Genomic DNA, 27,316 nt, shown 5'->3' on the forward strand with positions numbered 1-27,316 from the left:
TGTCCCCTGGTGACAGTGTCCCCGGTGGTTTCAGGGGCTGGCCCTGGTGGCAGTTGCAGGGGCTGGCCCTGGTGGCAGTGTCCCCCTGGTGACAGTTACAGGGCCTGGCCCTGGTGACAGTGTCCCCTGGTGACAGTGTCCCCCTGGGGAGGTGCAGGGACTGGCCCTGGTGGCAGTTGTAGAGGCTGCCCTGGTGACAGTGTCCCCCTGGTGGCAGTGTCCCTGGTGGCAGTTTCAGGAGCTGGCCCTGGTGGCAGTGTCCCCTGGTGGCAGTGTCCCCGACTGTTGCAGGGGCTGGCCCTGGTGACAGTGTCCCGTGGTGACAGTGTCCCCTGGTGAGGTGCAGGGGCCGGTCCTGGTGGCAGTTTCAGGGGCTGGCCCTGGTGACAGTGTCCCTGGCAGTTGCAGGGGCTGGCCCTGGTGGCGGTGTCCCCTTGGTGACAGTGTCCTCGGCGGTTGCAGGGGCTGGCCCTGGTGACGGTGCCGGTGACGCCAGGGGCGGGGCGGGCCCAGCAGCGCTGCGGGATCGCCCGGCGGAGCCCGAGGAGGAGGAGGATGCACGGAGTGCCGCTGTGAGCCGGGCCATGGCCCCCTGCGGCCGGCCTCGGCACGGACAGAGCCCCGGAGCTGCTCCTGCGGGACGGGCAGTGCCTGAGCCGGGGTGAGGAGACCCTTGCAGGGAGGAGGAGGAGGAGATGTGAGCCTGGGCAATGTGTCCCTGTGCCCGTGCACGCCCCGGGGCAGCAGAGCCGCATGAGGGTGGTGGAGCAGGCTGGGTGGGCTGTGGCATTTCTGCTGTGTAGTGGTTGTTTGTGCACTGTCCCTGGGAACCCCCCGCATTTCTGGGATTTGCTGGGGCAGGGAAGCAGCCACGGAGCTCTGCAGGTGCCGTGGCTGTCCCTTGGCACCGACAGGACAGGCAGAAACGCTGTGGCTTTGTGGGGTGGCACATGGCACAGCCTGGAACTTCACCAAGTGCAGCCTGGGTGTCCTAAGCTCGGCAGGGTCTGAAGCGAGGCACTAATTAACCCCTTCTGAGGAGTGATCAGAACACTGAGAAATCTCTGTTTGAAATGAGCTGTGACAGGGTCACTTTTCACTCACTGTCTCTGATTTGGAGATGTGGATGTTACAGACAGGGAGATCTGTGCAATCGTCCTGGATGTGTTCTCTCACGGAGCTCATTTTCCTCCTTTATTCTTATCTGGGAATCCTAGAATCCTTGATTTGCAGCAAGCTGAGGCAGGAAATAAGATCTTTATAAATATTTATGGCTGTCAACCATTTCATAGTGCTGGATTACCCCTGAAAAAAAAATGTAAAGATGTTTTCTCAGTATCATCTGTCAAATGAACAATTGTCTGTGGCTGGAGACCTCGGGGTTCTCCTTTGGGAATAAAAATCCTGGTGCTGTAGGAGGGCAGGCTGGGCTGAGTGGAGAGAGCAGGATCAGGCTCCAACCCGCACCTGCTTGGTCTGGAGTGGGATCAGCCCATCCCATCTGCCCATGGGCTCACTGGGGCTGTGGATGGGATCACAGGTGCTCCTGCAGGAGCCATCAGGGTCATGCTGGGGGTACCAGCACTTGCAGCCCCTCTGTCACTGCAGCTCTGTGCTTGCTTTGTGCCTCGGGGTCTTGCTCCAGGGCAAGCTTTGAGGTGGGAGAGTGTTCCCAGGACAGCTCAGAGTCACTGCTCTGGGCAGTCATTCCAGGAGAGTGAGCATGGAATGTGCCTGATCTCATCTTCTCGTGGAAAATGCTTCTCAGGGTGTTCTATTAGCTTGGTTAACTCTCCTGCATAAATACTTTTCTTTAGGGCAGCTGTATCTTTTATCTTTAGAAAAGATTTGGTAGATAGGCAAAAAAACCAAAAAAACAGGAATAGCCAGAGAGAGCCTGCTGTCTGCAGCACAGAGTCAGGGATGATTGGGTGCTTCTGGGAGAGGGGTCATTCCTGTGGGAGCAAACCCAGCTCCTGTTCCTGCAGCTGGGAGGTGTTCAGGTGACCAGGATGGGGCTCTGTTCTCTGGATACCTGTGCCAGGCAGCTCTCATGTCCTTGGAGCAGCACCAGCCAGGTGGCAGGAGGAGTTCCAGCACTTCCAGTGTTCCATGTTTCCCCTTGCTCATGTTGTTGTCAGGATGGTTTATTCCAGGAGGTTCTGATCCATCCCATTTAGAGAGTAGCATCTAGGGTTTCCTGTGGGGATGTTTCAGTGGGGAAATCTCTGGAAGCTTTCGCGTTTCCAAGCTTCTGGTCTCAAAAATGCTGTTAAAACCAGGGATTCCTCACAGGAAATGTGCCTCATTTTCCTCCCAGTGCATTGAGTCTCACAGCCTGTGCACTCAGCATTTGGAAGAGCTCTGCAGAACTCCATCTTTTTGTTTTTGTCCCAGGTGAAGCGAGGAGCTGTTTTAAGTGGGTTATTTTGTGGTGGTTGTCAGTTCTGTACATGACTCATCTTGTTTTCCTGCAGCTGTGGCAATCTGGGAGATGGGCTTGGGAAGACTTCACAGCTCTTTTCCCTTCCTGCTTCAGATGATGGGGCAGAGGGCAGCTCTTTGAATTCCTTATTTTTCCCATCTGGAGACACCTTTGCCCCCGTGGTATCTGCAAGCTAAATATGCTCAAGTATCAACCATTATCCTTCTGTCTGGGATACTAACCCTCCTCTTCCCCCCACCTTCCAGTTTTGACTGGATTTTGGTTTTTGCTCTTCTGTTTTTCCCTCTGAATGACTACAAACACTCAGTGTCTTCCAGAACCAGAATTTGGGGAATGTACACCCAACCTAAGTGTTGTTTTCCACGGGTTGGAGCAGGTTCAACAGGAGGCCCAGTTGTTTGGCTGAGTTCTCACCTGAGGAAAGCTGCAAGTTCCAGTTTGGTGTTTTCCCAAGCCCCCATTGGTACCACTTTCTGCTTTCCCTGTTTCCCTGCTCCCATCATGGATTCCTGCCCATCCTGCTCTCATCTTTGCCAGATCTACCTGGGATACCCTTCAGTTCTGTTGGAAGTGCTAAATATTCCTTTTCTCTTCTCCCTCTGCTTGCCTCAAATGGCAAAATATCCTTCTAGCAAGTCCTGGATTTGGGGAAAAGGCACCATCTAGATGCTGGTGGTGATTTACTTTGCTCTGAACAGTAATTTCCAAGAGCAACCCCATCTCCATGTGATCTGTTGAAGCTCGGGAGGGTGTCCCTGGCACAGATCACCTGGGAACATGTGCCTGTGGTATTCAGCTCAGGAAACACCTCAGTAGCTCTTTATTTCCATTGAAATCTCTGATTTTCCTCCTAAATGACTTTTGGTTTTTTATAAAAAGAGGAAAAACTAAGAAATGCTCAATTTTCCCCCTTCCTCCCCCAGCAGGCTTCTCCTCATATAATGGAGGAGGGATGAACGGCACGAGCACCATGATGGATTTCCTGGAGGAGCCTCTGCCTGGCGTGGGCACCTACGAGGATTTCAACACCATAGACTGGGTGCGAGAGAAGTCCAGGGACCGAGACAGGCACAGGGAGGTAAAAACTCTTGCTCTTCCTGCTCCTCTTCCTGCTCCTCTTCCTGCTCCTCCTCATCCTCCTCCTCTTGCTCCTCCTCCTCGCTGACTCTGAGTGCAGGATAACTCATGTGTGACTCTTGCTGGGGTATTGAGGCTCTTCTTGGAGACCCCTGGGATGGAGGGATTGCCCTTAGGATGGGAGCTGAGAGTTCAGTTGGAGGAAAAGGAGCACTAAATCCAGCATGTTGCAGCTTTTTGGTTTTGCTGCTTCTCTTCTGAAGGCTTTGATTTATTCCAAATGGAGGTTTGGAGAGCAGAACCAGTCTGGTTTTCTGCTCTCACATTTGCACTGATGAATGGTGCTCTTTCTATGGGAATATATTTGTTTGAGAAGACTGAGTTCAATTCTTCTAAAATTCCTTCCTACAGCACTCTGCAATCAAAGGAATCTGCTCAGAGTGCAAGGGGGGCTTTAGCTGAAGCACCCATGTGCCCAGCCTGCTCCTGCCTTGCTTTGTCACGGGGGTGCTGAGCTGGAATGTTTCCCTTGGGAGAGGCAGCTGGGCACACAATGGCTGTTCTGTCACCCTTTATCTGCCTGTCAGGAGCAGTGAGACTGACAGGCCTCAGCCATCCTGGGCCTCTGGGACAGGGCTGACTCCCACTTCCCAGTGCCACCAGTGCCCAGTTCCCAGCTGGACCATTCCCCCTCTGCTGGCATTAAATCTGTGACCCCAATCTCTGTCCGTACCGTTCGGAGCCTGGCACAGGTGCCCACAGAAGCTGTGGCTGCCCCATCCTTGCAAGTGTTCCAGGCCAGGTTGGATGGAGCTTGGGACAGTGGAAGGTGTCCCTGCCCATGGCAGGGGGTGGTACTGGCTGATCTTTAAGGTCGCTTTCGACCCAACCTGTTCTGGGATTCCATGGTCCTTGATCCATTCTCCTGCCCACACCCAGAGCGGCAGCAGCTGTAGGAGCAGCCACTGTCAGGTGCCTTTTCTTTCCCTCCTCCAAGCAGAGTCACAGTGTCACCAAGTAGTTTTAGAGCATTTACACCACAGTGGATCAGAGTCCTCACAGGTGTTTGTTTCTTTCTGCAAACCCTTTCCCAGATCACCAACAGAAGCAAAGAGTCCACCTGGGCCCTGCTGCACAGCGTGAGCGACGCCTTCTCCGGCTGGCTGCTGATGCTCCTTATTGGTTTGTTGGCAGGTGAGAGCAAACCTCCAGGTAAAACTGATTCCTGCAGTGCAGCATCAGGATCCATTCCTCCCCAAGGCCTGGCAGATCCTTGGAGCAGCAGGATTTTGGAGTGAGGGCTTGTGCTGACACCAAGGGCTCTGTTGCTGCCCTGTGAATTCACAGGGAATTATTTTTTAAGTGCTTTGAGCCTATGTTTGTGCAAAACCAAAATACAAAACTGAGGCTGAGAGATGTCCTGGACACTGCTCTGGGTCTGCTGCTGGCATAGAACTCTGAAATGAATAAAAAACGTTCATTAAAGTAGAGCTGATTGAAACACTGGGAATGTCGGTGCTGAATGCTCCTCATCGAGCATACTGGGGGGTTAATTTCAGGGGCTGCCAGCAAGTTTCTTATTTTTTGGTTTTTTTCTGTCTATACTTAGATATATATAAAAAGGGAGAGGTGTTGCTTGGAAATCAGATGTCTTTCAGAATTCAGTTGTCTGAGACCTCTTGTATTACTTAGAACCAAACTTTGGCCCAGGGCAGCAGGAATAAATCACTTGGTTACAAATCTTCCCAATGGGAAGCAGCAAGCATCTGTCACGAGGGATGGAGTGAAATCTTGTGTTAATGTTTACCCAGGAAGGCTGCTGGCCAGTTGGTCATTAACTGGGGGATTTGCTGCGTGTTTATTGCAGCCTCTGGAGCTTGTTCTGCCACTTGTTTCTGTGGATCAGAGGTCCCTGGCCTCTGCCTTGGTGTGGGGGTTCTGGGATTGGAGGAGTTATTAACAAAAGTGACTTGAAGATTCCTCTTAAAACCTGACTTCTCTTCTGTGCTGGCTCTGCTTGCCTTGTTTTACTTGGCACAGTTGTAACTTTCCCCTCCTTTATTTTTCTTTTTTTAAATTAGGGTTGGAAATGTTTTCTCCAAAATCAGAGTTATTCCTGTCACAGTGTTGCTGTTGTTGGTACAGCTCCTGCATCCTGGTGACACATTTTGTCTGAGTCCCCCAGGAATGTGGGACATCCCTCTCTGCCCTCCCACTGCTGCTGTGCTGTATCTAACAAACAGTTATTGAGAATAATTAATTGCTGGTGATGCAGGGCAGGATTTGGACACAGTCAGCCTTTGAAACATCATCAGCCACGCTCTGTTTCCTGACTTGCTCTTTTCAATATATTGAGATTATTCAAAACTAGGCAAATCCTCTCATTTAGCTCTCCATAGAATAAAAGTGAGTTGTAGGCAGAAATACCACACTGCTCTATGTGCTGGGAGGTGAGTCCAAAATTGTTGGCGCAGACTGTGACCTTCAGGTGTTTGAGTGTGCTCATTAAATTATTTTGGTTTTTTTCCCTTTAAACCAGGTTCCTTGGCAGGTCTGATCGACATCTCTGCCCACTGGATGACAGATCTGAAGGAAGGAGTGTGTTTGGCAGGGTTCTGGTTCAACCATGAGCACTGCTGCTGGAAATCCAACACCACCTTCACCGACAGGGACAAGTGTCCTGAGTGGAAGAGCTGGTCCCAGCTGATCCTTGGCCATGGAGAGGTGATGGGTGCCTGGAGCTGCTTTTGGTGCTGAATTCCTTGTTTGCCCAGCCTGTGTCGCATCCCTGGGCTGATGTGGATGCCGGGAGTCCAAGCTCTGGGTGGTTGAGTCGTTTATTGTTGGGGCCCTAAAGGGGTGTCAATAAACAGGTTGTGTGGGTGTTGTCCTTGGAGGGGATGTGGGGAGGCAAAACACTGCCACATTTACAGGTGCAGTGTGCCACTGCTGTGTCCAGGATGTGCTGTTAGAGGGTATTTTACCCATGAACGTTCTGGGAGAATGCCATGGCTGGTAACCCAGAAAATGGAACCTGGCCTTGAAACCTCAGACTTAGGGCAGGTCCCTCCATTTTTAGCTGATAACTCTGTGTGGTGTCCTGCTGATTCCCTGTGCTCACTTCAGTGCCCAGGTCTGATGTGGTTTCAGTTGAAACCATCTGATTTTGGCAATTTCCACTGTGTTTCAGGGGGCCTTTGCATATATCCTCAACTACTTCATGTACGTTATTTGGGCCTTGATGTTCTCCCTCCTTGCTGTGCTCCTGGTGAAGGGCTTTGCTCCCTATGCCTGTGGCTCAGGGATCCCAGAGGTGAGTGAGAATGAGACTGGGTTATTTTTCAGGTGGGGTAGGGGTCCGCCACCCAAAATTTACACATGGCATGTTGTAGAATAATGGATTCCACTTTAGGTGATGGCTTCATATGTAGGTGTTTTTCCAGGCTGTTTGAAACATGTTTAATACTAAAGTCTCCGTGCAGTCCCTTGGAAAATCAGATGTTCTGGCATTGCTGCAGGAGGTGCTGCTCAGTGTTCCTCCAGCAGGGACAGTGGCCCTCAGGGAAGGACTCAGATGGCTGCTCCTGCCTTTGCATGGAGAGATATTCTTATGGACTCTCACTTTTGATAGCTCTTGTAAGCTGTAGGAAAGAATTGGGAACGTCCAGTAAATCAGGAGCTCTGCCCAGGGCTGGAATGAAAGCCTGTAGAGCTTTGTGTGCTTGACTTCCAGATCAAAACTATCTTAAGTGGTTTCATCATTAGAGGCTACCTGGGCAAGTGGACGCTGGTCATCAAAACCATCACCCTGGTGCTGGCCGTGTCCTCGGGGCTGAGCCTGGGCAAGGAGGGGCCCCTGGTCCACGTGGCCTGCTGCTGTGGGAACATCCTGTGCCACCTCTTCACCAAGTACCGCAAGAACGAGGCCAAGCGCAGGGAGGTGCGTGGGGACCCCGGCCTGGGGAGGCCAGCTGGGCTTGGGGCTCTGGGGCTGGGGGTGATGGTTCTGGTTTGGGTTAAATGGTCCTGTCATGATAACTGATTGTTTTGGAGCTCCTTCTTAGGGAATTGGCTCACTCCACCTTTTCCCTTCCACCTTAAAGCAGGTCAGGCCTAGCTGACTGTGCTGTAGATAAACATTGTACAAATTTAAGTGAAGAGAAACCAGAAAAAGGGGGGTGGTTGGGAGGGCTGAGGAGTCTGAGTGCCTCTGTCTGTCCCTCAGGTGCTGTCAGCAGCTGCTGCCGCCGGTGTGTCTGTGGCTTTTGGAGCTCCCATTGGAGGAGTGCTCTTCAGCCTGGAGGAGGTAACCTTGGAATGCTGTGGGTTAGAAACGCAGCCTGTAGAGAAATTCCTCCTGATGTCCAACCTGACCCTCCCCTGGCACAGCCTGAGGCCATTTTCCCTTGTCCACTCTCCTGACAGCTGTGCCCCAGGGTACCTGGGTGTTGCAGCACACCTCTCGTTAGGGGTAGAAATGAGCCAAGACACAGACTCTCATTTAACAACATGAAAAGGGTTCCAGTTCATTATTCTTTAAAGCTCAGCCATCCTGAGTGACTGCAGCAAACTCCTGCTGTTGGCTTCTCTGACAGACTCTGTCTGACTGCTGGCTATTTCCTGCCAAAGGATGACTGCAAATATTTCCTTGCTGCCTCTGACCACAGGCTTTCACCTGGCTCAGCTATGACTGCAGGCTGCAGCAGCAGGCTCTGAGTCTATCAGACCCAGACTGATCTCACAGCAGATCTTCTGCAGCAGCTCTCTTCCTTGTTCCTTCTTCCTCAGGGCTCCTCTACCTCTGCAAGGTCTTCTCCCTCAAGGTCCTCTTCCTCCAGGCTCTCCCTGACTGGCCAACCCACCCCTTTTATCACACTTATCTTTATTACTCACAGCTGCAACCCATTAAGGGCAGGGCTGTTCTTCTTCTTTGGTAATTAGTACGACTGTGATTTATCAGGGGCAAGGTCACTTGTAATCCCTTCTTCTACACCTACACGTGGGAACAAACTTCTCTGGTTTATCAATCCTCTTTTCTTCCCAAGGACCACCTAATCCTTAATCTCTTGATCTGGATGTGAAAGGACCATTGCTGTTTAGCTCAGGAGAGTACCAGAGTGGATTTCAGAGGAGGGCTGGGATGGATTTCAGAGGAAGGCTGGGATGGATTTGCTCAGCTGAGCAATAGCTGGTGGCAGTGATGGCAGGCACTGCTGTTTGGTACTTTGGACCTTGCAGAGCCACAGAATTCTCTCAGTTCAGCCCATGGCTGATGTGTGACAGGTTTTATTACCCAAGTGAGTCGCCCCAGGGATCACAGAGGACACATGCACGTGCTGCAGGCCAGGGCCTGTCCCCCTCACTGAAGTCCTCATTGAACTGGGCACCAGAGCAAGCCTGGGGTGCTTGGCTGGAGAGGAGGCAATGAGCCAGTGCTCATGGATATCTGTCCTGCCTTTTTTCCCTGCAGTGGGGTCATGCCAAGTGTTCAAGTGACCAAATGTGCTTGGTTCTCCTCTCCAGGTGAGTTACTACTTCCCTCTGAAGACCCTCTGGCGTTCCTTCTTCGCCGCACTGGTCGCCGCCTTCACCCTGCGCTCCATCAATCCCTTCGGCAACAGCCGCCTCGTGCTCTTCTACGTGGAGTTCCACATGCCATGGCACCTGCTGGAGCTGGTGCCCTTCATCCTGCTGGGGATATTTGGTGGGCTCTGGGGAGCTTTCTTCATCCGCAGCAACATCGCCTGGTGCAGGCGGCGCAAGACGACGCGTCTGGGCAAGTACCCGGTCCTGGAGGTGATTGTGGTGACGGCCATCACGGCCATCCTGGCCTTCCCCAACGAGTACACCAGGATGAGCACCAGCGAGCTGATCTCGGAGCTCTTCAATGACTGTGGCATTTTGGACTCGTCCAAGCTCTGCGAGTACGTGAACGATTTCAACAGCACCAAGGGGGACGATCTGCCCGACCGCGCCGCTGGCCCCGGCGTGTACACGGCCATGTGGCAGCTGGCGCTGGCCCTCATCATGAAGGTCTTCATCACAATCTTCACCTTTGGCATGAAGGTGAGGGTTTCCTGTAAAGGAGATCATGTTCTTCCCATGCTCTTCAGGACCCTTAAAGTTTTATTTCCTCTCTAACCAGACATGTGTTCCCCCAAGCTCTGTCAGAAGGGGAGAAACTGCAGTTGTTTGTTCTGCTGCTTGGACCTGAGGGCAGTAGAAACCTTCCAGCCTGACTGTGGGCACCAAATGCAGTCACAAAACTGGTGTCTCAGGGCTCCACATCCCATTTTCCAGACACAGAATGCTCCTAAATTATCCTGCCTCAAGCTTTTTTGATAAATATGGGATTTAGATGAAAGAACTAATTGCAAAGCAATCAGTGTCTTAATTTGTTAATGCATAATTGGAGCTGTTCCTTGCTCAGAGGGTTTGGAAGTTGTTTGGTGCAGCCTCTGGAGCTGCAGGTGCAGTTCCCAGGTGTGAGCTGATGGACAGTTTTTATGTCCCTGCTCATTGCAGGAGGGTTGGACTAGATGACTTTTCCAATGTCCCTTCCAGCTCAGCTCCAGCAAAGCCTCTGCCTCGCTCTGGTTTGAGGTTCCACCACTCCTGTGTGCAGTCCCTGGGCTCAGCTGCTCACTGCCCGTGTTCCCACAGGTGCCCTCGGGGCTCTTCATCCCCAGCATGGCCGTGGGGGCCATCGCAGGCCGGCTGCTGGGGGTGGCCGTGGAGCAGCTGGCCTTCTACCACCATGACTGGGCCATCTTCAGCGGCTGGTGCAGCCCGGGCGCCGACTGCATCACGCCCGGCCTCTACGCCATGGTGGGCGCTGCTGCCTGCCTGGGTAAGCTGGGGCTGGGCCTGGGTGGGCTGTGGTGGGGGAATGGTGGGACTCCCTGATCTTAGAGGTTATCCCTGCCTTAATCATTGAACCACAGAATGGTTTGGGCTGGGAGGGGCCTTAAAGACGATCTCCTTCCACCCTGTAGTGATTCTGTGGCTGAAGAGCTGTGGTTGTGATTGACCATCAGAGCTGGTGTCAGGAACCCCAGGAAACTGTAATAGAGCGTGCCATGTGTTCCTCACCCTGGTGGTGTTCTTTTGCCATCTCCAGCCCAGTGCTGGGCACAGCAGCTGCAGTGGGGATCTCCTAAATGTGGGAGCCAGAACAGTTGAGGCTGCCCAGGGACTTGAATTTTCCTGTGGGGTTTTAATTCATTTTACTTCCTGTTCTGGCCTTAAATCTCGTGATGCAATTCTGCTTTTAAGTGCTCTGTTTTTCAGTAACACTTCTTCCTCTTGGCTGACTTGGAGAGACTGGGTGCATGTGACTGAACTTCACTTTCACAGTTCCCAGTCCCCTCATCCGTGGAATAGTACAGGAGTCCTAATGGACTACTTTATCAGGAGAAACTCCTCTAAAAACATGCCACCAAACCCCATCTTTGGCCTTTTTAGAGGGGATACACCTTGTTTGAGCAACCCAGTCTAGTGGGAGGTATCTTTGCCCATGACAGGGGTTGGAATGAGATAGACTTCAAGGTTCCTTCAAACCCAGACCCTTGTGGGATTGTTTGCATGTAATTGATGGAAGATAAATACACTTTGACTTCATTAATGGTTCTGTTTACTGCTGGGCAGCACTGAAGGGTGAATGGTAATTGGAACAAAACTCCCGTAAAATATTTGGGAGTAGTTTTGGGACTTGAATCTCAAAAGTGTAATTCAACCATGCCAAGACAAAACCCCACAGAGCCCCTGCGCTCCGTGCCAGGTGCTGTGGCAGGACAGAGGCTTTGGTGCTGCTCTGGTTGTGTTTGGTGCTGCTGAGCGGGGCAGCCCAGCCGTGCTGGCACCACCCTTCTCCAGAGGCGGGGGCTGTGTGACAGTGCCAGGTGACCGAGCCGTGCTGTGTTGGCAGGGGGCGTGACCCGCATGACCGTGTCACTGGTGGTCATCATGTTCGAGCTCACCGGGGGGCTGGAGTACATCGTGCCCCTGATGGCAGCGGCCATGACCAGCAAGTGGGTGGCCGACGCCATCGGCCGCGAGGGCATCTACGACGCGCACATCCGCCTGAACGGGTACCCCTTCCTGGAGGCCAAGGAGGAGTTCTCGCACAAGACGCGCGCCATGGACGTGATGCGGCCGCGCAAGAGCGACCCGCCCCTGACGGTCATCACGCAGGACACCATGACCGTGGAGGACGTGGAGACCATCGTCACCAGCACCACCTACAGCGGCTACCCCGTGGTGGTGTCCCGGACATCCCAGCGCCTCGTGGGCTTTGTCCTCAGGAGAGACCTCATCATTTCCATCGGTGAGGGGTGGCACTGCCCGGGTGAAGGTGCTGGCATTAATGCCACTGTCACTGACCTGGTGCTGGTGGCTGGGCCAGCTGGTGCATCCCCGAGCAGTGTGGGTGGGCTCTGCTTGCCTTGGATGGGGAGGACAGGGTGGCTTGTCACAGGATCACAGCATCATTTAGGTTGGAAAAGCCCCCCAGGATCATTGAGTCCAACTTGTGTCCGATCCCCACCTTGTCACCAGCCCAGAGCACAGAGTGCCACATCCAGGCCTTCCCTGGACACCTCCAGGGATAGGGACTCAAGCTCCCTGGACAGCCTCTTCCAATGTTAGCAAGTTTCTTGGGAAGAAATTCCTGCTAATGTCCAACCTGAACCTCCCCTGGCACAGCCTGAGGCTGTGTCCTCTTGCCCTGTCACTGCTTGCCTGGGACAATATGGAATAAAATAGGGGAACAAGTGCATCAGGAGATTATGTGCATTGCCTGCCTTCTGCAGTACCACCATGAGTTTCTGCACTTGGGTTCCTTGGAATCTCCAGGGATTCATTAAGAGTGGTCTTGTCCTCAAGCTGTGCACAGTGATGCACAGGATGGGATTTGGGTTTTCATGATCAAATATGCCAAATATTCTGAAGTATTCTGAATATCTAGCCTGGTGTTTGGGCTGCCAGACCTGGTCCTTCCCAGGAAGCCTTGGAAGGCTGATGTCAGATTGCAGCGTGGCAGGTCCCCACAGTAGCTGTGTGTGCACTGCTGTGAAGGTTGGGGGATGGCCAGCCAGCACCTGACTTGTTTTCCATTCCTGACCCTCATGACATCCACAGAGCCTGTGCCAGTCGTTGAGTGCTTAAAAATAATCCTTTAACTGCTCTGCATGGGACCCAAATCAGTGACTCATGAAAGTACAAAGCATTTTATTTACCTCCTCTAAAAACTGGGAAGTTAAAAGGTCTCCAGAACTTGTATTTACCTGGCCAGAGTACAATGAGATGCCTTGGCTTTGGGCAAAGCTGATGTGCTGATCCTGCAGTGGAAATTTGGAGATCTTGGAGGTTCTCCCAGGTAATGAGTGACAGGACAAAATTTGAAGTTGTGCCCAGGTGAGGTTTAGGTTGGATATTGGGGAAAATATTTTCATGGAAAGGGTTGTCCAGTCCTGGCAGAGGCTGCCCTGGAGTCACCATCCCTGGAAGTATTCCAAAAAATGTGTGGCACTTGAGGACATGGGTTAGTGGTGACCATGGTGCTGGTCGACAGTTAACCTTGATGGTCTTAAGGATCTTACCCAACCTTAATGATTCCATGGTTCCCTTTGGAAGAAAGGCTGGAAACCCACCACAGCCTCCTTGGGTGGGAACAGCTCTGTAAAGGGAAGGAAAGGTCTTCCAAGGCCTTTAAATGTGAGCTGAGGAACGGGAGCGCTCTTCTGTGTGGAAAAGGAACAGAGTGCTGATACTGATTCAAATATTTCTCTTTGCAGAAAACGCCCGCAAGAAGCAGGATGGGATCGTGAGCACCTCAATTATTTGTTTCACTGACTACTGTCCCCCCCTGCCTCCGAGCTCCCCGTCTGTGCTGAAGCTCAGGAGCATCCTGGACCTCAGTCCCTTCACGGTGACGGACGAGACGCCCATGGAGATCGTGGTGGACATTTTCCGCAAGCTGGGATTGCGCCAGTGCCTGGTCACTCACAACGGGTAGGAGGCCTGGGGCCTGGGGCCAGAACCCCCTGCTCCCCCCAAAGCCATCCAGGGCACAGGGGACTGGGATCCAGCTGGGGCTGGATCTGGAGCAGCTCTTGTCTGGCAAAGGCACTTGTGACAGCCCAGCTCCGAGCCCTGTGCAGCCTGGCCCAGGACACTTCGGGGATGGGGCAGCCACAGCTGCTCTGGGAGCCTGTGTCAGTGTTTTACCACCCTCAGAGGGTGCAGTACTTTCTCTGGGGTGTCACTTTGAGCCCCAAAAGACTCTTCAGCACCTGCAAGGGGCTCAAGTGGCCTTGCCAGGGTCCCTTCTGGCAGTGTGGGTGCATTAAAAGCGTTTTTTCATTTTTCAGGAAGCTGCTGGGGATCATTACCAAAAAGGATGTACTAAAGCACATTGCACAGATGGCCAACCAGGACCCCGATTCCATCCTCTTCAACTAGAGGCAGACTGTAGGGATTGTGTGTCCCACATACCTGGAACTTTCTAGCCCATCCTGGGTAGACTTTCCTATTTTTATTGAGACCATGGAACTGTTTCCAGCGTTTTCCTCCATGGAGCTGAAGAAGATATTTTTTTTCTACCAGATAACGAATTGCACTACGGAATCTGTGGAACATGATCTTCTTTTTAGAAGAGAAAAAAGAGACTTTATTTACGTTGCTTTTGTGAAGTTGCGTTGGAAAGATTCCATGAAGGAGTAAAAGCAAAATGTTAGAGAATTGTATTTCCTCCTCTTCTTTTGTTGGAACTGCTGTTACGAATGTGGGGAGGAAAAGCCAAGGTGTTTGTGCAGTTCCAGAGGTGTGGAGGGAGCAGTATTGAGGTGGTGGCAGAGGGACAGGGCTGGGCTCAGGGTGGTGTATTCCCACTTGTCCCCTTGGGAAAAATCACAACCTTGGGAAGCCAAAATAGGGGAGAGAAAAAGAAAATTTAGCTGGCTGAGGCTGCTTGGCTGAAAGAAGGAAAAAAAAAACGCCAGTAGACCAACCCCCTTCCCCCCATCAGATCTCCTTAAAATGGGGCCCAGTTTCTGATTGGGAAGACGCTGGTTTTGATTAATTAGTAAATATATTAATTACCCTGCCACTGCCTTGTCAGAAGAACCCCAAGGAGGAGATAAGAAGAGTTCACAGGTGTCTTCCCATGCTGCTGCCTTTCTCTGATCCATTCCCAAGGATTCCTTCTCTCTGATTTCCCTTGAGCACTGAAATCCCAGAGGCTGAGTCCTGAATTCCTGCCCTTCCCCAACCCCGGTGGTGCAGGACGTGGCACAGGCGGCTCCTCCTCACCCTGTCCCGCTGCAGAGCCCGGTGCCAGGGGCACAGATGTGCTCTCCCTGCTCCCTCCTGGCCCTGGATTCCAGCAGGGAATTCCCAGGTCTCCTTTGGTCAACAACTATGCAAGAAACTCTTCCCACCCCAGCCTTCTGTGCTCGGTCCCTGTCCCAGCGCTGACCAAAGGATTCTCCTGTTAATAAAACTGTGCCCATTTACTGGAATTTGGGTGACTTCTGGATGCCTTGGGAGACTGATGCTCTTCATCCTGGCCTCAGTTTCATGTTTGTGGGCAGTGGGGACTTCTAGCTTGACTTGGCTGGGTCCCTCTCAAAATCTCTCTGATACAAACAAATTCCTTGCCCTTCCAAGGAGCAAAAGCCAGATTCTTGATCTTCCAAAGCCATCCAGCAGCCAGTCCCTGCTCTGCTGCTTCCACCTGATGTCTCAATCCTTGTACAGCTCAAAGCTGCTTCAACCTGAGATGTCACTGATGGATTCAGTTCCTTCTGCTTGGGAAATAAATGCCTGGACTGATCTGTGTTGGTTTTGTGCAGCAGGAGATGGTGGAAATTCATGTTTTGCCTCAGCCCGTGCCAGCAACAGTTGTGCCTTTAAATGCCCTTTTTTCTGTTTGGAGGGCAGGTGGATGCTCCTGGGAGCTCGGGCTGAGCTCAGGGAAGAAGCTGCCTTCTCCCAGTGCCCTGGGAGCTCCTTTCTGGGAATGCCTGTCCTGTGTACTGCTCTTCCTGGGATAGCAGAAACACAAAGCTTTTCTATTTTCTCCTCAATTACCATCCTCAGGAGGGTCCCAGCTTTGGGAAATGTGGTCCTGCTTCAATTAGATCCACGATCCATGAGTGGATTCCTCTCCTTGTGGGAAGGCTGCAGCAGCCAGTGCAAAGGTAAGGTGCCAAAAGGGAAATCCGTGTGCAGGGTTATCCCAGATGGACCATCCCAGCTGGCTCATTCCAGCTGCTCCCGGGGAAGGAGGGCAGGGAGCAGCTGTCAGAGGGAATTGCAGCTGCTCTGCCAAATGGGGATGGGAGCCTGGGGCAGGAAACACCTGCCCAGCAGCTCCTGGCTCTCCTCAGCTGCTGCTGTGTCTGTGCCATGCATGGTGTCTTCAGTGGGAGAGGTTTCCTGGATGCTGCCTGGAGAAAGTGCAGTCCGGGAGGGTGGGAGTGGGAAGGGCAGGGAAAGCTCAGTAGGGCCGGGCTTTGGGGGCGCTCCCTTCGGGTGCCAGCAGGGCCTGGAATGCTCACGGTGCCAAACTCGCAGCTCTTGAGAGAGCTTTGCCCAGTCCAGTTCTTGCTCTTCCATTGCTTCACTGCAGGAGGAGCCATGTGGTTCCCTTCAGCAGACAGACAGACAGACGGGGATGCAGGACAGAGTTGGAGAGGTCCATCCATTGCATCCACTGGATGAGTGACCTGGAAGGACCGGGAGGGGGTTTGCAATATCCCATTTATGGCCCATGACTTTGGTGGCCACTCTGGGACAAGGCTGGGTGCACTCGGCTGTCGGATGCTGGAAGGGCAGGGTGGGGCTGCAGGGAGCCGACTCTGAGCCTCCCACTGAGCTGATCTTAAAGTCTCAAGCCAAACCAGTCTGGTTTCTTGGTTCTGTGGAATAGTGCAGGGATTTGAACAGGACACAAAATGAGGAATTTTCTCTAAGTGTGGGATTATTCCTTCCCGATGTCTCCAGCTTGTCTCACGGGGGAATGAAAGGAGCAAGCATGGTGGGTGAGTGGTGGGATGCCCGCGCCCGGCTGGGGCTGGCTCAGCGCTTCCCTCCCTTGCGCTGAGCTCCCTCCGCCGCGGGCAGAGCCGGGACCGCTGAGAGCGAGGGGGAAGCGGGGAACGGCCCCGCTGCTGCCGGGAGCCACGGCCTGCACCGGAACTGCTCCTGGAAAGGAGAGAAATCCCTACAACTGCTCCTGGAAAGGAGAGAAGTCCCTTCTTCCCCCTGGGGTCCCAGTGGGGCCGCGGGAAGGGGGCTGGGAGCAGCACAGCTGGGATGGGACTGCACCAAACGGCCCTTCCAGGTCCTTCCGAGCCAATCCTTGGGATTGCTCAAGGGATGCGCTGAGCCTCGGGCCTCCCCTGCCCTCCCACAGCGCCCCAGCATCAGTGTTTTCCTCAGGGCTTAAGGAGCATCCCGCAGCCCCACGAATCCTCCGTGCTGTAGGAAAGAAGCTTCAGTTTTGTTTTCCTCTTCTTTCAGGCTGAATTCCCCCCGGGGAGCGGTGGCTGGTGGGGCGCCCTGGGGCAGAGCGAGGGGCGCTGCTGGGCTCACACCACTCCCCGCCGCTGCCTCCCTTTGTGTGCTTTATTTACAGTGTCCCAAGGAATGATTTCCTGCCGGGGTGACGTGGATTTCGGCGTGGATTTCCTCTCTCTTCTGTGAACTCGAGCCAGGCTGGGGACTTGAAAGTAAAACAAGATCGTGTCTGGGCAGGGATGGAGACTTGGAAAGAGCAATGAGCTGGTTTATAACAACAAAGAAGGAAAAAAAGAGCCTTTGGCCCAGGATTTATTTAGAGACAAAGGCTCAGGGCTATGAACGCCCTGGGCTGAGGTAAAAGCAGCTCCTCGGCAGTGGAGATAAGAGGGTCCTTTGGCAGCAGCTGCAGGAAGCACTTTGTGTCTGGATTGAATCCACAGGGCGAGGCCATGGGAAATCAGGTCAGTGTACAGATTTTATTAGTGCTGCAATCACCCCCCCCACCTCCTAGGCTGGGTTAGAGCAGGAGGGAATCACAGAATTCTGCAATGGTTTGGGTTGGAAGGGCCATGGAGCTCCTCTGGCTCCACCCTTGCCCTGGCAGGGACACCTTTCACTGTCCCAGGCTGCTCCCAGCCCCATCCAGCCTGGCCTTGGGCACTGCCAGGGATCCAGGAGCAGCCACAGCTGCTCTGGGCACCCTGTGCCAGGGCCTCACCTCTCTCACAGGGAATTTCTCCCCACGTTCCTTCTGACCCTGTCCTCCTTCAGCCTGAGGTGTTTAGGAAGGGCCGGGGGGCTCTGAGGCTCTGTCACTGCAGGGATGTGCTGCTGCCTGGGGAGCTGGAGCGCTCGGTTTTGGGGACAGGGTCAGAAGGGATAATGGGGAGTTGTTTATTCTTGTGGCTGTCCCCAGCCTGAGGGAGGTGCTGCTGGCAGAGGAGGCTGCAGAGTTGGTTTAGAGACCATTGACTTCGCTTTCGAGCAGGAGTTACAGTGAACTTGTCAGCAATACACACGCTAAAATAGTGAGTTGTTATTTCTAATAAACAGTTTTAACAATAACAGAAAAGTTGTGTGAGAATTCTTTAGTACTTTACTCCATTTGAACAGCAGATTTTGTTTCTTTAGTCAGAGAACAGTGGTGTGTCCTCATCCGGGTCTTTCCACACTTTGTTCTTTCTGTCCTGGAGCACGTCCTGGGAAGGTACTGTTGGCACAGGTGCCTCAGGCAGTTTTTGTGGAGGCCAGGATTTCATGCTGCTGGTTGTCCTGCTGGTGCTGATCCCCTTGTCCAGGAGGGAGCCCAGCCTGGCCAGGCTGGGGGTGTCCAGTCCTGGAAGCACCAGGGAGGGCAGTGGGGGAGGCAGAGGGGCCACAGGGGCTGAGGCTCTCGGGGTAACCTGTGCCAGCTCCTCACAGTGAGGAATTCCAGCTGGGCTCTCCCCAGGCAGGGTGAGGCTGCTCTTTGCCCTGATGCTGCTGGAGATCTCCTTGTCCCATCCACCCACCCAGAGCGCTCTCCTTTCCAGGAAAGCGGGGTGGGCCACTGCCTGCTGGCACCGAGCCCAGCTCTCCCCACTCACTGCTTTCCCTGCTTCCTCCACAGCAAACACAGCCTCTGCTGGCTCCCTTGGGCCCTGTTAAACTCCCTTTCAAAGGAAATCTTGGAACCACCTGCTGCATTTCCTGTAGTCCCTGCTTCAGCTCCGCTCTCCCATGGCTGCTGCCAGAGGCAGGATAAGCTCGGTGCTCCCGGGGGTGTTTGAGGGCGTCAGGAGCCCTGCTGAGGGTCACCGAGGTGGCTGGGACAGAGGAAGGGAGATGGTTTTAGAATGGAGGGGTTTGGAGCACTTTTTTTGCTTTGGGCAAGAGCCCAGTGTGCTCCAGGGCCAAGTGCTGCAGAGCCAAGGCTCGGCTCAGCTCCCTCCGTCCCTCTAAGGGGACGGGGAAGATGGGGCCCTGCCAAGGGGGGATCAGCCCTGTCACCCCTTTGGAGGCTGCACGAGGCTGCTCTTGGTGCTCTCTGGCTTTGGATGAGCTTTTGGAGGTTCTGGATGGGCTGGGGAATCTTCCCTTGCACTGGGGCCGGTCCAGGTGCTTGAGTGCAGGTGCCAGGGTGGCACCGTGCTGTGGGGGCTGTATCAACGCCCTGGGGCAGGAGCCTGCAGGAGATGGGGGCTGGAGAGTGGGAATGCCCAGCAGCTGGGGAGGGGGATGTGGGAACTGCCTGGCTCAGCCCCAGCCCCGGCCAAGGACGTGGAGGGCTGGGAGTCAGGCCTGGGAAGCTGCAGGAGGGATGGCAGGAGCTGCCCAGGAACAGCCCGTCGGTGACCCCAGGGCCGGGCTGCGTCCTGCAATGGGCTCGGCAACCCCAGACTTAAAGAGGAGGAGCACTGGGACCCCTGGGAGCTGATGGGTGCAGGGGAGGAGCCAGGATGGGCTCAGATTTCTTGGGGTCTCTGCAGGAGCAGAGTCCTGTGGGAATGAAGGCTCTGGGTAGAGAAGCAGGAACACATCCCCGTGGGACTGCCTCGGGTGTCCGTGGGGGCTGCAGAGGCCCTGGGGGTGCTGTGGGTGCAGGATGAGCAGGAGACTCTGCTGGGCTCTGTCTGGAGCTCTGGCAGCGCCCCAGCCCTGCTCCACCTGGCTCTGGGTCCACCCTGTCCGGCCTGTGTCCTGGGTGCAAAGGGGCCAGAGCTGTGCTGGGGTACAAGGCTTTATTCCATCGTCCCTGGGAGCCCCGTGCCCGTGGCAGCCCACACTGCCACTTTGTAAATGCCCCCAGTTTTAGTAGGATACAGAGAGTACAGGGGGAGTTGGAGGAGGGGGCTGTGCCCACCCAGTGGCCATGGGCTGAGCCAGCTGGGCCCTGCTCTGCCCTGCCTGAACCCACCTTTGGCCTCTGGGCTGGCGTCCATCACCCCAGGGCTGGTTTGGTCCCTCCAAGGTCTTGCTGTGACCACTGGGCTCACCCAGAGCTGGAATCCTGCAGGGATTGCCAGGGCTGGAGGTGTGAGGAAGTGGGGACTGCGCTGTCCATGAGGGCTGGAGGGGACAAAATCCACACGGGAAGAGGTGCTTGGTCAGCAGCCGTGCTGAGCTCCTGGTCCTCTGCAGCCTGGCTCGGGCACCACGTGCCCCAGTGCCACGTGCCAGGTGTGGTGCCAGGGCTGGGGACTGCTGCGGTGTCACGGTCCTGCCCTTTGCCCTCCCTGCACCCATCGCTGCTGCTGCCCCAGGCTTTCCTCTCCCAAACTGAAACTCCTTCACTCCCTTCCAGAGGCCGACATGGGACCTGCCCCATCCCCACAAGGTGTGCCCCAGGGGTGCCAGCCCTGTGTCCCGGGGTGCTTCCAGCCCCAGGTCCTGGCACCCACAGCCCTGCCCAAGGTAGCATCAGACTCATGGGTGTCACCCTGCCATGGGGACACTTTGTCTTGCGGTGGCAGATGTGGCCCTGGTGCCTTTCCTGCTGCAGGGAGCTGTTGGTAGGTGCTGTGCCACCAGGGCTAGGAGGTCCCTCCTTGTGCATGTTCCCTGTAGGCCCTTGGAGACCCTTCCTGGCTGACACTGGAGGGTGGCACAGAGCACAGCAGGGTCCTGCAGGCACCAACCCTGTGTCCTTCTTGGCTCATCCCTCATCACAAGGGACAAAGCAGCCATAAGAACCCTGTGCCACCCCGGGCCATTGGCCGCTGTCCAGGGGCAGGTGGGAGCGGAGGGGGTGTCACAGGTCGAGCCGGAAGGCCCCGAAGTAACTGGCGGCTGTGTCACTGGAGTCGATGGCCAGGGAGGAGACTGAGACAAAGAGCTCGTCACCGGTCTTGAGCTCGAAGAGTCCCCCCTGGTAGAGCGCGTGGAGCCCGTAGTCAGCCTCGGGTGCCCAGCACTTGGTGCCCACGCCCTTGAGCAGCAGCACGGGCGGGCTGTGGGCCGGCTGCCACTGGATGCACTGCACCAGCTGCGGGCCCGAGTCGCGGCCGGCGCCGCGGTAGCGGAAGTAGATCTGCGCGTACACGTAGTACTTGCCCGGCTGCTCCACGCGCAGCCGCCCCGCCCGGTACGTCATGTTCTGCACGTGGGACACCAGGCTGCCGTGCCCCCAGTGCGTGATGGCGTGGCGGCATGACTGGGACAGGTTCCCGGAGCGCTGGGAGCGTCCTGCGGGAAGGGAGAGTCCTGAGGGGAGCGACCTGACACGGTCACATCAGGGGAGGGGGTGGCTCTGACTCCTTCCCACTCATCCAGCTCCGAGGGCTGGAGCTTGGTGGTCTTGCAGTGAACAGGAGTCACTCTCCCCATCAGCCGCCCAACTGTCCTGGTCCCCTGCCCTTTGATCTCTCCCGTTCCCATCCTGGAGACCCAGCAGTGCCCAGAGAGGTTCCCCAACTCACCATCCTGAGCCAGGCTCTGTGGGCGGAGGGTGAGATGTGCTGAGGGTTTCCCAGCTGTTTTGGGAGGAAGTTGCCCCTCTGAGGTGTTGAAGTAGTTCTGCCAGGCCTCTGCAGGAAAGGGACAGATGCTGTAACAACAGCGTGGGACCACCTGGCCCCATGCCAGCAGGGCAGGGAATGCCCCACTGACCCACCAGAGCAAAAGGTTATTGAGGGATGGAAAAGTCTTGTCAATCATCAACCAACACATCTGTGAGTGCCACGGCCCTGCTTCCCCAGCCTCCGGACAAATGGACATGGCTGTCCCCCAGCCCATTCCCAGAACGTGTGCCTGTCATGGCAAGTGACAATCCTGGCTCTCCCCTCTCCTGCCCCAGCTTACAGCACCGGAGTTTGCCCCAGGAGTGACTGCCCCTGCCACCCCCAGCTCCCATAGGTCACAGCTCCCCTGGATCACAATTCCCTGGATCCCAGCTCCCATAGATCACAGCTCCCTGGATCCCAGCTTCCCTGGATCACAGCTCTCCTGGTTCACAGCTCCCATAGATCACAGCTCCCTGGGTCACAATTTCCATGGATCACAGCTCCCAGGGGTCAGGCTCTGGCCCAGGAGGGACTCACCCTTCACAGCGTTCCTGCGGATGATGTTCTCGGTCACCTGTGCCACAGAGAAGACAAAGTTCCCTGGTTAAAGGTGACACACGGGTTCCCCATGCCTGAGCTCCTACTCCAAGCCTCCATCACCTTCCCTGTCACGCTGTCTCTGAGCCCTGCCACCTCCTCCCAGTGAAGGGCTTGAGTCCCACTCCCACCTTGAACCATCCTGGCTATTCCCCCCTCCCACTGCTCTGCTGAGGCGGATGGAGAAACTGAGGCACGGGGACAACCAGGAGCTCCCCATCCGCCCCCGGTCCCGGGCTCACCGTGGCCACATAGGCTTTGATGGTGCTGGCCAGCTTGAGGCAGCCCTGGCTGCTGCTCAGCTTCTCCAGGCTGGAGCCCTCGGGCTGCTGATTGAGCGCCTGCAGACACCGCAGCTCCTCCGCGCTGCCCGGAGCCTGGGACTTCAGCTGGGATGGAAACAGAGCGTGATGACAAACGGGGACAGAGCAGCCGGGATCCTGCTGGGGTGTGAGCAGGGGGCAGCTGCCTTCAGCCCGGCTCTGCAGCACCCGGGCGCTCAGAGAACAACCGGGATATTGGTATCAGTTCAGCCTCTGTGTGCACAGCACAGCGCTGTGAGGTCAGATTGGAAGGATCCGGGTTCATCTCTGCCCTCCGGTGCCCCGGGCGGCCCTGCCCCGGCCATTCCCGGCGGGAGGGCTCGCAGGCTGTTCCTGCTCACCCCTGCCCGCGCGGGTGGCAGCGCATTCCCCGGGACGGGGCCGTTCCCGTGGGGTGCCCGCGGCGGGAGCGTGTCCGGGCAGGGCCGCTCCCCCGGGCTGCCTGCGGCGGGAGCCCGCCCGCGGAACCGGGGCCGGCCCGGCACGGGGAGCTGCTGGAGCGGCTCCAGAGAAAACCACGGAGATGCTCCGAGGGCGGGAGCCCCTCTGCCCTGGGGCCAGGCTGGGAGAGCTGGGGGTGTTCACCTGGCGACGGCTCCAGAGAGAGCTCAGAGCCCGTGCCAGGGCCTGAAGGGGCTCCAGGAGACTGACTCCCTACTCCCAGCACAGATCCAGTGACGGGCCTCTGAAATTAGCCCAAGTTGTTCCACTACAGTGGTTTTCTCCTCCCCCCGCCTCTTCCTTGGGGCTGTGTCTCCCCATTCCCCTCCTCTCCCCGCCTTTCATGTAAATCCCTCACAGCGGGACCTCATGTGACCCGGGCATGGAGACAAAGGCCGAAGGAGGGCCGGAGCCCACTCCGAAGGATGCTCCGCTGGATCCAGACTGGCTGTTTACTCCCCCTGCATCCGCGGCAGGGCTTTTCCTTCTTCCCTGGCTCTGGTGTGTTTTGTGGAATGTCTGGCACTGCAGGACCCTTTTTTTTTTTCTTGCCGCGCCCTCAGGGATGAGGGCGGCTTCCACGGAGCTGCTGCCAGCCCCGAATTTCCCTCTACTCATGGATCTCCTGACTGGCGTTTCCCTCCCTCTGCTGAGGGCTTGTTGTGGGTCGGAATCACAGCTGAGGGGAGGGGCTGGCGAGGCTGTTGAAAGGATCAGACCTCACGGCCAAGTCTGGGAGTGGTTTTGCCCGACTGACCCCGGGGGAGGTGGGAATGGCGGGATCCCAGCACACTTGGTGGGGCTGGACTGGAGCAAGCAAAGAGCTGCTGGAATGGGGCTGCCAGCATCTCACAAAGGGGGCGAGGAGGATTTGGGAGTCCTGGAGTGTAGGGGAGATGGGAATGGGAGGAGGGAGAGATGAAGCCAGAACCAGGGGTCAGTGGGGCCTGAAGCGCAAGGGAGTCCCCCCGCACCCCCATCTGCGGCTGGAGACTGCGATGGGATCGCAGGGCACAGTTCCCCTCCCGCAGTGCAAACCTCAGCTCCAGGCGGGCCCAGGACAAAGGCGCCGTCTCTCCACATCTGCATCGGCGACAGTGCCCACCCCTCCGCCCCCGCCTGCACAGCTGGATCTGCAGCTCCGGGCGGAGCTCGGCCAACGTCCTCCCCCAATCCACATCTGGACCCGCGGCTCCCCGGGGAGCTGGGGCAGTGCGACCCCCAATCCACATCTGGACCCGCGGGGCAGTGCCCACCCCCCAATCCACATCTGGACCCGCGGGGCAGTGCCCGCCCCGCAGCCCGCAGCTGGACCCGCGGCTCCCTGGGGCCCCGGTCGCTGCCGTGCGCGGCGGGCAGAGGCGAGGTCCGGGAGCGGGCAGAGCCTTCCCGCAGCCGCCGGGACTCCCGGGGCCGCAGCCTCGCTCTGGTCCCGGGACAAAGCTCACCTTGGAGATGGCCATGGTGAAGTAGACGAAGAGGCCGGTGGTGGAGGCGATCTGCAGCGCCAGGATAGCCATGACGGCCACGCTGCCCCACAGCGGCCCGCACCGCCCCCGCCGCTTCCCCCGCGCCGCACCGGGGCCGCCGTCCGGAGCGGCAGCGGTAACGGGACAGTGACCGGGAGCGGGCCCGGCAGCGGCGCCCTTAGGCAGCATGGGAGTGTCGGAGCCGCCGCTGTCGGAGCGCATGTACTGCCCGGCGCCGGGCGGGTGCGGGGCCATGGCCGGCCCGGTCCCGGTCCCGCTGCCTCGGGCGCGAGCGCGGCGGGACGGACGGACGGACGGGGCGGGGCGGGGTTGGGGGAGTGGTCTGTGGCAGAAGGGGCGGGGTCTCCCGTGGCCACCGAGGGGACGCCGGGGGCGATGGTGGCCCCGGGACTGCAGCTCGGGAGGCAGCGGGGCCGCGGGGACGCTGCGTGTCCCCAGAGAGCCCCAGAGTGTCACTTCATGGGGACACAGAGACAGGACACAGGGAATGGCTTCACTCTGCCAGAGGGCAGGGATGGATGGGATATTGGGAACATATTCTCCTCTGGGAGGGGGGCAGGTCTCGCACAGGTGCCCAGAGCAGCTGGGGCTGCCCCTGGATCCCTGGCGATGCCCAAGGCCAGACTGGACACTGGGGCTTGGAGCAGCCTGGGACAGTGGGAGGTGTCCCTGCCATGGCAGGGGGTGGCACTGGGTGTGCTTTAAAGTCCCTTCCCACCCAAGCCATTCCATGATTTATGAATATGCTTCATACCACCATCACAGGACAGTGTGGGAGCTGCTGGGGTGACCCCAGGGGAGAAGACCCCGGGGCTGAGAACAGAGGGTCTTAGGGCTGGAGGACACGACCCGAGCCAGGTTTTGGTGACAGGGCTCACATCAGCTCTGGCCACCAGCAAAGGCTCAGAGAGGTGCAGGTTTTCAGGACAGGGGGGCAAGACCTGCTGAGCATCTCCTGGAGGCCTTGCTGGGGGGGCCATGCCCACTCTGCCCTCCTGGAGTGGGCACAGGCCTGCCCATCCCTGCTGAGCCCCAGGCTCTGTCCTGCTGCTGGGTCACATTCCCATTGCTCCACAAAAGAAACGTGGAGCAGGAAAAGTGGGACAAGCAGGAAGGTGGGACAAGCTGCTGCTCCCTGCTGCTGCCATAGCGGCTCCAGGCTCAGGTGAGCCTGTGGCTCCAGGTGCTGTTACCTGTGAAATCAAAGTGAGACCTGAGAAAGCACAGGAGCACTGGTGTCCCTGCAGAACCGCTCCCTCCTGTCCTGCTGGGCCCTGGGGAGGGTGGTGGCCTCAGCCCAGACCCCAGGCAGCTCAGCAGCCCCCCAGGCAGCTCAGCAGCCCCCAGACCATCATGGAGGTGGCTGCCCCGTGGGCTGTCCCATCCCCAGGACGTCTGACCCTGCAGTGTCCCCAGAAGCACCATGAAGCCGGGGCTCTTCTGAGCCCCAGGGGCTCAGAGCAGGGGATTTCCCACCCCAAAGCATCTGCCAGGCTCAGGATTGATTTCCCTGCCTCTCTGCCAGCTCAGTGTCTACCCAGTGCCAGAGCCCCATCCCTGCCCTGGCATAGAGATCTTTCCGGAGGCGAGATGACTTCCATGAAGTCTGGGAAGGGGGCTGGTTTGGGAGGTGAGTAATTATGTCTGAAAAAATCCCCTGATAAATCAACCCTCTTGGTTGTTCTCAGGAAAAGGGCTCAGGACCTGCTGAGCCAGGTGAGGGGGGAAGAGCTGCCAGCCTGCTCTAGTGGAAGGTGTCCCTGTCCATGGCAGGGGGTGGAATATGGAATGGCATGGGTTTCAGATCCCTTCCAAACCAAACCATCCCACAATTCTGTCATTTGGCATTTGGGGCCTAGATGTTTGTGCTGAAGGAACCTGGGACCACTGCTCTGTGTGCTGCTCTGTGGGATGGGACAGGGACATGGCTGAGCTCTGCTGAGGGGCAGAGGGAAACCAGGAGCAGTCAGAACACTGGAGCCTGGGGCTGCTTTCTTGGAGAGAGAAGGTTTGTCTGTGAGTCAGGGCAGACCAGAACTGGAACAGTGCAGAGAAAATTGGGTGGGGGCCAGGGGGAAAAGCATGCCTCAATCCTGGCTGAGGAGTTGTTTTTCTCTTCTAATGTTTCCTGGTCTGTGCACTGGGAGAGCTGGGTCAGGCAGAGCCTGGAAATCTGTTTCCTCAGTGCCCGTGGTGCAGAGCAAGTGCAGGGGAGCAGGAGAGGGGTTTGTTGGGGTTTCCTGGTGCTCTCAGTGAGGCTGGGATGGGGGAAAATCAGCAGGAGATGCCGACATGGACATGGAGCTGCATCTGGGATTTCCCAGCCTGTCCCTTGGATTTGTTTCATCAGGCAGGATGGTGGAACGTGCAATTGTAGTTGTTCTCTGTGTTTCCTGGGATGGCCAAGGCAGACCCCCTGAGCTGGGTCAGTGCAGGATGCTCCTTCCGGGGCGGTCCCGGGGCCGGCTCCTCTCAGCCCAGCCCGGCACCGGCGGCTGACGACTCCAAACAGGGCTGACCACACGGTCCTCCCTCAGGAAACAGCAGCCCCTGAGACGTGAAGTCATCGCGTGCAGCTCAGGAGTGCTGTAACCTCCCTGGAATGTGCCCTCAGATGTTTGTCTTTCGATCAGAACCCATCAGTTCCCGTGCTGAGATGGTTTTTGGGAAAAACCTCTTCCTCATCACACCGCACTTCCAGCGGGAGGCTCAGGCGTCCAACCTCCTCCCTGCAACCCTGGGAGCTCCCCAGCCCTTCCCTGGCTGTCTCCTGCCCGTGGGCTGGGGCCAGCGTTTGTTTGTCCCTGTTATCACAGAGGAGGAGGAGACATTCCCTGCCTGGCGGCATCGGAGCTGCTCCAGAGCTGCTGCAGGCTCACACGTGCCTGCTGGAGGGATGGCTGGTCACCCAGGTGGGACAGGACATTGTCTTGAACG

At 56.6% G+C, this 27,316-nt stretch overlaps 2 protein-coding genes across 6 annotated transcripts in view; one reads left to right on the top strand and one right to left on the bottom strand.

Moving 5' to 3' along the window:
- The window catches only part of LOC102074618 (H(+)/Cl(-) exchange transporter 5), a 26,992-nt gene extending 12,424 nt beyond the window's left edge, over positions 1 to 14,568 (top strand). For 2 of the 5 annotated variants that reach the window (XM_074551829.1, XM_014271990.3), the window contains exons 3-13: positions 3,370 to 3,524; positions 4,618 to 4,717; positions 6,063 to 6,247; positions 6,714 to 6,836; positions 7,257 to 7,463; positions 7,749 to 7,829; positions 9,047 to 9,589; positions 10,187 to 10,373; positions 11,451 to 11,849; positions 13,318 to 13,534; positions 13,894 to 14,568. In XM_074551829.1, coding sequence (XP_074407930.1) covers positions 3,370 to 3,524; positions 4,618 to 4,717; positions 6,063 to 6,247; positions 6,714 to 6,836; positions 7,257 to 7,463; positions 7,749 to 7,829; positions 9,047 to 9,589; positions 10,187 to 10,373; positions 11,451 to 11,849; positions 13,318 to 13,534; positions 13,894 to 13,984 — 2,288 coding nt within the window. In that variant the 3' untranslated portion in view covers positions 13,985 to 14,568. Of the gene's footprint in view, positions 1 to 486; positions 662 to 3,369; positions 3,525 to 4,617; positions 4,718 to 6,062; positions 6,248 to 6,713; positions 6,837 to 7,256; positions 7,464 to 7,748; positions 7,830 to 9,046; positions 9,590 to 10,186; positions 10,374 to 11,450; positions 11,850 to 13,317; positions 13,535 to 13,893 lie in introns of those variants that run through there. The other 3 variants (XM_074551831.1, XM_074551830.1, XM_026797408.2) reach the window with 3 other exon arrangements.
- Positions 13,926 to 24,705, bottom strand: LOC102062912 (tumor necrosis factor ligand superfamily member 10). Its single transcript, XM_074551832.1, has 5 exons — positions 24,338 to 24,705; positions 22,368 to 22,514; positions 22,066 to 22,102; positions 21,445 to 21,552; positions 13,926 to 21,211 (listed from the first exon to the last, which is right to left on the bottom strand). Exons 1-5 carry the CDS (start codon positions 24,611 to 24,613, stop codon positions 20,778 to 20,780), a joined length of 1,002 nt encoding a protein of 333 aa, XP_074407933.1. The 5' UTR covers positions 24,614 to 24,705; the 3' UTR covers positions 13,926 to 20,777.
- Positions 24,706 to 27,316: the final 2,611 nt, after the last annotated feature.

Source organism: Zonotrichia albicollis, chromosome 14 (genome assembly GCF_047830755.1).
Source record: "Zonotrichia albicollis isolate bZonAlb1 chromosome 14, bZonAlb1.hap1, whole genome shotgun sequence".
Classification (NCBI taxonomy): domain Eukaryota; kingdom Metazoa; phylum Chordata; class Aves; order Passeriformes; family Passerellidae; genus Zonotrichia; species Zonotrichia albicollis.

What these genes read in the sequence shown, in the direction of transcription:
- LOC102062912 (XM_074551832.1), bottom strand. Translation starts at nt 24,613, where the DNA reads ATGGCCCCGCACCCGCCCGGCGCCGGGCAGTACATGCGCTCCGACAGC. An exon ending in TCACCATGGCCATCTCCAAG is followed by an intron (nt 22,515 to 24,337) that starts GTGAGCTTTGTC and finishes TTTCCATCCCAG; the next exon opens with CTGAAGTCCCAGGCTCCGGG. An exon ending in TCAAAGCCTATGTGGCCACG is followed by an intron (nt 22,103 to 22,367) that starts GTGAGCCCGGGA and finishes TCTGTGGCACAG; the next exon opens with GTGACCGAGAACATCATCCG.